The following is a 7,901-nucleotide window of genomic DNA, read 5'->3' on the forward strand; positions in this document are numbered from 1 at the left end:
GCCCTCCGGGGCAGGTGGACCCTCCCAGTGGACCCCCGGAACCCCTCCGGTGGTCCCGGTACAATACCGGCATACCCCCGAATATTTCCGGTGACCGTATGGTGACTTCCCATATATAAATCTTTACCTCCGGACCATTCCGGAACTCCTCGTGACGTCTGGGATCTCATCCGGGACTCCGAACAACATTCGGTAATCACATACAAACCTTCCTTATAACCCTAGCGTCATCGAACCTTAAGTGTGTAGACCCTACGGGTTCGGGAATCATGCAGACATGACCGAGACACCTCTCTAGCCAATAACCAACAGCGGGATCTGGATACCCATGTTGGCTCCCACATGTTCCACGATGATCTCATCGGATGAACCACGATGTCGAGGATTCAAGCAATCCCGTATACAATTCCCTTTGTCAATCGGTACGTTACTTGCCCAAGATTCGATTGTCGGTATCCCAATACCTCGTTCAATCTCGTTACCGGCAAGTCACTTTACTCGTTCCGTAATGCATGATCCCGTGACTAACTACTTAGTCACATTGAGCTCATTATGATGATGCAATACCGAGTGGGCCCAGAGATACCTCTCCGTCATACGGAGTGACAAATCCCAGTCTCGATCCGAGCCAACCCAACAGACACTTTCGGAGATACCTGTAGTGCACCTTTATAGCCACCCAGTTACGTTGTGACGTTTGGTACACCCAAAGCATTCCTACGGTATCCGGGAGTTGCACGATCTCATGGTCTAAGGAAATGATACTTGACATTAGAAAAGCTTCAGCAAACGAACTACACAATCTAGTGCTATGCTTAGGATTGGGTCTTGTCCATCACATCATTCTCCTAATGATGTGATCCCGTTATCAATGACATCCAATGTCCATGGTCAGGAAACCATAACCATCTATTGATCAACGAGCTAGTCAACTAGAGGCTCACTAGGGACATGTTATGGTCTATGTGTTCACACATGTATTACGATTTCCGGATAACACAATTATAGCATGAAAAATAGACAATTATCATGAACAAGGAAATATAATAATAACCATTTTATTATTGCCTCTAGGGCATATTTCCAACAAGGCTGACCAGCTGCAAAGATCGGCGGGGAAACCATAGAGAGCGTCGTGGCATGTGCACAACTTCCCTGACCCCCCTATTTCGCCGCATCTTGACCTCATTGTCTTCGCTCAAGATCAGTACCTCTAGGAGCCCGGTGACGGCAACGCCATCACCATCGCGACTGCATCCTATTCCTAGCCGAGAAGGTGTTGTATCCGTGAGCGAAAGGCAGCCCACCTCGACCTTTGAGCCAAATTTGCCGATTTAGCCTCCTCCAGACCCAGAGGATGGGCTCGATCAAGGAACAACACCCTTTTGCCGAATAGCCACTTTTCCTCCTCCACGTTCACCTCCCTTGAGATATCCAGTGCCTTCTTCCACATCTCCCGCAAGTTCGTGAACCACAAACTGATCTCAAGGAGCGTCGCCAACTTCAGCGGATCCCGCCCGCGATCTTCACCGTACGCGCTTCCCACTTCGTCATCGCAATTCGGATGGAACGGAGATCTACACCGATTGCAGGAATTAGCATTGGATTCACAGAGCCGAGAAGAGGGAACAAGTGATGGGACAACCGCTATCAAGAGAGGAGAAAGAGCTCGGAGTAGGCAAAGGGTGGGGGTTGGGGTAGTTATGGCGAGATGGGAATGGTACCTTTTCGCCTCCCACACTTCCAGTGTACCACTCCACTTCCATACATGGAGTTTCTTAGCTCGAGCTGACATGAGCTCGGGTGAACAGTAAACTCCAAAAAATAGTTTTTTGTTTAAAAAATTCTGATTTTTGTACAAGAAACATTGATGTTCTTTCTATCCGTGCATATTTTCACGATGGAAACACATTTGTAAGGTGTGTGAAGAAAAAACAAAATGGATGCTACAAAAAGAGTGTTTTTGGAAGCATTTTGTAGCATTGATTTTTTTGCCCATACCTCCACCCTGGCGAAAGTTTGCACACGTAAACATCAATGTTTCTTGCGAAAATAATAAGAAATTTTAATTTGTTACTTTTTTTGGAATTTACTGTTCACTTGAGCTCACAATAACACTTTCGTCCACTTCCTCCCTACTTCACCAAAACGTATGTGCAAGTATTTGCCCGACCCAAGGAACACTAGAAAGTCTTACGTATTTTCAAACACAACAAACGGACGACGGATTATAAGCCGAACATTGGCCCGGTAATAGTGCTACATAGTTAACCCGCAATTTAAAAAAAAAATACGGTGCTACATAGTCAGAGCGAGTCGCGCATGGATCGGTCTGCAGATCGCATCTGGAAATTATTAACCTGGGTGGTCCCAGCCGGACTGTGCACAGACAAGGCAAGAGCAGAGAATTGTTTCCCAAATAATCACAGATAAGCTACGGCTAGTTTTCCAGATTATTCAAGTCTTGAGTATAATCACAACACACCGATTGTTTCTCGCCCAACGATCGCTGTGCAACTCCAGAAGGTATTATTGCTCTTCTCACGATGATCATGCTCAGGCTTGATCTGGCTTCTTCTTCTTCTTGCTGATGTCCTCGGCTATGGACTCGGCGTCCTCGCAGCTCCCGTAGAGGCCCCTCCTCACCATCCCCGCGCAGTAGAGGCCGTTCTCCCCCTTCCAGTGCTCCGGGTAGCTCCGCCGCGCCATCCCGTCCTCGCCGATCAGCCCATCGTCACTCTGAGAGAACAAAAGGAAAACACAGAGATGATCAGGCCGGCCGGATCATCACGCTGTGCATATATAGTAACAGTACAGATCGACATGTCTATTTTTAGGCGTGCACTTTCAGGATGCGTAGCACGAACGGTACATGAACGCACGCGCGCATGTTCCGGAAAGACGAGACCAGGAACCGAGCTGAGTTTTGCTTCTTGCCGAAGTCTCGTCTCTCGTCTCCAAAGGGGCATGCATATGCATGCACGAACCTCTTCTCTTATTTTTTATCAACAAAATGTACAAATTATGAGTCACAACACTGATGAGTCATGAATCATGATGTACCGATCCCTGTGCGACCAAGTTGGTACACAGGACGAGTGTGCATTGGTGTTCTATACACACGTGGGCATGTGGCAGCATGAGCTGGATGCATGGACGGATGCGTCTGCAATGGACGTAATAAACTTACCTTGAGCCACTTTTTGGTTGTGCTCCGGTAGCCGGTGGCGAAGACGATGGCATCGAATGGGTGCCGCTTGCCGTCAGCGAACTCGACGACGTTCCCGTCCACAGTCTTCATCGCCGGCAGGACCTGCACGTGTTCACATCCGTTTGAATTAAGCATGCAATTTATAATCCTTTACCCGCTCAGCTTCAAGTTAAGAGAGTGGACTTTCTAAATCCGCAGCAGGTATGGCTCTATCTAGAGTTCTACACCATCCATTTTTTCGCATCAAGATTTATAAACAAAACGATATATAAACTTGAAACTTTTCCAAATCAACAAAAAACCTAGAATTCCTCGCAAAAACAACAGAACTTCTCTGTATAGAAAAGATTTCAGTTTTTTCGGTGGAGCTATATACGATTTTATGTTCAATAAGCTATATCATTTTAAGCATTGAAATTGCACCAAAAATCAAAAATATTTTTCTACACATTGTGGTTATAATGTCTTGTTAACCCGAAGTGTTTTAAGTTTATAAATTGCTTTGGTTGAGAAAAAAAAGGAAGGCTCTATCATATGTTTTCAATTCCTAAATAGCTACAACTCGCTATCTATTTTTCTAGCCATGCAACCATACCACATACTCCCTCCGTTCCTAAATATAAGTCTTTTTAGAGATTTCACTATGGACTACATACGGAGCAAAATGAATGAATCAACACTCTAAAATATGTCTATATACATCCATATGTAGTTTATAGTGAAATATCTAAAAAGGCTTACATTTAGGAACGGAGGGAGTACTATGCATGCAACGTTAAGTTTTTTTTCATTACTCTATGCATGCAACATTATAAATTGCATTTTTTTTCATTAATTACTCTATGCATGCAACGTTGCCACATCATAAATTCATGTGTGTTAATTATTCGCAGGTTATTTTTGAATGAGATTTTGTATTGGCATTCGTGGTATTCTGAGCAAAAATGAAAAAAGAAATCGAAGCTATATTCGAAAACACTGTTTGCATGAATAGTAAGGTCTCAATTATATTTTCTTTGCTAAAAATACCACAGGTGTAATTACTTCACGAACTTCCACACGTGCGTACAGTGGTGACCAAGTTTGATACCCCAAATTTTTGAAATTTTACATTTTTTCTAGTATTTTTAAATTTTACTATTCATGTGCGTGCGCATCTAACTATGTTCACGTGTGTATTTTCCCTCTTGTAGCCATCTATATTATGTAATCTGTTTGTTGATGACTTTGAGTTCATTGCTTCCGTCAACTTTAAAAAAATGGTTTAACGTATCACAATAAGCGCTTCAACCTGATTTTCAAATTAGTATAAAATCCAACATCTATTAATTTCCACTGACCTGGATCTCGCCGGTCTTGATCTTGGCGTAGGTGCCGACGTCAACGACAGGGTAGGCGGGGGTGTGGATCTTCATGGAGAAGGGTCCGATGGCGGGCCGGCGGAGGCCGTAGCGGGAGGTGTCCCCGAACACGACGCTGCACATGAAGAGCACGATCCTGTCGATCAGCCACAGCGGCAGGTACCTGTATAGCGTCATCGCCACGTTCCAGATCTCCTTGGTCACAAGGTGAAACTGCATGCAGCCACAGTAACAACAAATAGTTAATCAATTCACACGACCGCTGCAGCGCATTGCAGCCAATTATTTAGCTGGCTGCGGACAAAACGACAATGGACTTTACTGGTTGCATCACATGGTCCATACTGGAAATACAGAAGGCCATATATATACCATATACGACTAATTTTCTGTATTTCTGGGAGCATGTACTCCCATTTTCAATATACTTTGTTTACGCATTGGTTATACCTCTTTATCATTTTCAATATACTTCTTAAATATTCTAAGATATCTCAATACGAGTCTTGTTAAAAAATATCATTTGCGACGTACTTTTTATAATATACCTTTTTTTCACATACAAATAAATTAGTATATACGTAAACCTTCGAAAATATGAGACACACATGATTTTTTTCATGAAACTAATTTTAGGGTATCTAGTAATTATTAATGAAATATATTAAAAATAATAAAAAGGTATAAAAGATTTATCTAGTACTCCCTCTGTCCTTGACAGAGTGTACTTCCAACTTTGTTGGAAAGCCAAATATTTTTATGTTTGATCGTATTTATATAATAATACACCAACTTTTATGTCATCAAATTAGTAGTGTTATATTCGTCATAAAATATATTTTCATCACATAACTATTTGTTTTCACAAACATTAATATATTTTTTCACAAACTCGGTCAAACTTTGAGATAGTTTGACCCTTCAACAAAATTGGAAGCACACTCTTTAAAGGACGAAGGGAGTAAGTTTGATATTTGCAAGTTGTCTTTACTATTTGACCTATATAAGCGTCAGAGACAGGACTCAGTCATCTGCTAATTAAGCGGCCTGTTGACTACAAGCGAGACTGCAGGATCCTATGTTGCCAATCATCAATTTGCCACCGATTGCGGTTGCTCATTACGCGGTGCCGAATATTAGTGCCTACCAACCGTGACCCGCGTGCGTGTGTGAGAATGATATCTGTCGTTAATTATCCTGCAGATCGACTGGCTCCGTTGCGGCATTGAATAATCGTGTTGTGCTGCTCCTGCAGCGATTTGTTGGCATCGATCCGGTCGAGATCAGGCTATATGTGGGAACAGTACAGGTGCATGGATCCAAGGATCAAACGTCAGAAACTACATAGGGTAGTACAATATATTCCTATTAGCTAGCTATGGGCTCTACGTGCATGCAGTGTCGATCGAGCGGAGTGGGTACGGTGGCAGGCTGGCAGCAGTCCTAGTGTCGCCTTCTTTCTTAGAAAAATCCGAAGGTTCTTGGACGGGGGAGGGCACACTGACCGAGCTGTTGCGATGTTAACTACATAGAGTACTACTCTGATTTGAGAACAACCGAATGGTTGCTGCAGTGATAGCAACGACGGTTTTTGGTAGAGCTCAAGGTAAAACCATGACCTGGATTGGTTCGGCTCCTCCGGATGTGTTAGAACTGGTTGCGATGGATTGTACTGATATTAACTGAGTAATACAAGTTTTGAACCCGCAAAAAAAAAAGAATGGTTGCTGCAGTGGTAGCAACGACGGTTCAGAGGTTCAGAACGAGCACGGCGCCCGATCTGCTAGGTCGTGACGTAAAAAATACGAGCAGAAATAAGACCATGAATGCACAAACAGGATCGATCATTCGGAGCCGTCCAGCGGCCGTAGAGCGCGCGGTACAGCTCAACTCCTACATGCAAAACGGAGCGAACCACGCACGCAGCCATGCACACCGGGAGCGCCAACTTGCCGTCTAGACCTCGTCGCCCTATGACTCGTGGGCCCGGCACGCGTGCGTGCTCGTACACGCAGACACACGTGAAACAATGGGCATGGCTTGATGTAAAACACTGGCTAGTAACTGATTTAGATACTACCAAGTCCTTTTGCTAATCTCCTAAAAAGTTGTTAATTTTTGGCAAGTTTTACCATCGCAAATGTCGTTAGCAAATTTTTGGTAGCAACCAAACAGACCCTAAGTAAGAAACATTTTTTTTTGGAGAACAAGTAAGAAACATCAAGCATACTACTATAAGTAAGAAACACTGCACATACGTACCCTGAGTAAGAAACATTAAAAGCAACTGGCCTCACTGTGGGCCCTTAATTAAGAAACGTTAAACATACTGCTGCTACTTGGCAAGTAACTGACCTCGCTGCGGACGATGATGGAGGTGGCGGCGCCGGCCTCGGCGAGGTCGTAGGCGATCTCCATGCCGGAGTTGCCGGACCCGACGACGAGCACCGCCTTCCCCTCCATCCCCTTGCCCGTCTTGTACTCGCAGGCGTGCATCACCTTCCCGGGGAATCCGTCCAGCCCCGGCACCTCCGGCAGCACCTTCTCGTCGTTCTCCCCGGCGGCGGCCACCAGGTGCCTGGCGGCGTAGCGTTCCACCAGCCCCGTGGCGTGGTCGACGGCCTCGACGAGCCACGCGCCCCGCGCCTCGTCGAAGCGGGCCTCGCGGACCTCGCGGCGGAGCCGCACGCGGACGCCGAAGCGGGCCGCGTAGTCGTCGAGGTAGCGCACGAAGTCGTCGCGCGGGAGGTAGGTCGGGGCCGCGGGGCCGTGCGGCGCGTGCGGCAGCGCCGAGTGCTGCTTGGCGAGGTGGAGGCGGATGCGGTCGTAGGTGCGGTTCCGCCACAGCGACCCCACGCAGTCGTCGCGCTCCAGGACGAGGCTCCGCACCCCGCGCAGGGACAGGCACGCGGCGGCCGCCAGCCCGGACGGGCCCGCCCCGACGATGATCACCTCCTCCTCGTGCTCCTCCTCCTCACGTGGTTTCTCCCCCTCCGCCGCCTGCGCCATTGGCGTCCCTCGGGGTTCACGCCGGGGTGACAGAGGAGGAGAGAAGGTGAGACGTAGGGCGGCGAGGAGTAGAAGCTAAGCGATGGGTTTTTTGGGGGCTTTATAGGAGGCGGGGTGGGTTGGTGGACGCGTGTCACGGCAGCTGCAAGCAAGGGTGGAGTGCCGTGGAAGGGTCCTCGCGGCGGTGCCGGGGCCCACGTAACGCTGGGCATCTGCTAAGCAAATACTACTACTAGACAGGCCGTGGTCACGGGTCCTCTACGTGCATGGAGGGTCCTCTATGTAATGGATACAGCTCCTCTACAAAAGGAGAAATGGAA

At 46.7% G+C, this 7,901-nt stretch overlaps 1 protein-coding gene across 1 annotated transcript; it reads right to left on the reverse strand.

The window, feature by feature from the left end:
• Positions 1 to 2,200: 2,200 nt before the first annotated feature.
• Positions 2,201 to 7,648, reverse strand: LOC109751403 (probable indole-3-pyruvate monooxygenase YUCCA11). Its single transcript, XM_020310294.4, has 4 exons — positions 6,928 to 7,648; positions 4,552 to 4,785; positions 3,191 to 3,313; positions 2,201 to 2,739 (listed from the first exon to the last, which is right to left on the reverse strand). Exons 1-4 carry the CDS (start codon positions 7,579 to 7,581, stop codon positions 2,557 to 2,559), a joined length of 1,194 nt encoding a protein of 397 aa, XP_020165883.1. The 5' UTR covers positions 7,582 to 7,648; the 3' UTR covers positions 2,201 to 2,556.
• Between the last annotated feature and the right edge of the window lie 253 nt (positions 7,649 to 7,901).

Source organism: Aegilops tauschii, chromosome 5 (assembly GCF_002575655.3).
Source record: "Aegilops tauschii subsp. strangulata cultivar AL8/78 chromosome 5, Aet v6.0, whole genome shotgun sequence".
Taxonomy (NCBI): Eukaryota; Viridiplantae; Streptophyta; class Magnoliopsida; order Poales; family Poaceae; genus Aegilops; species Aegilops tauschii.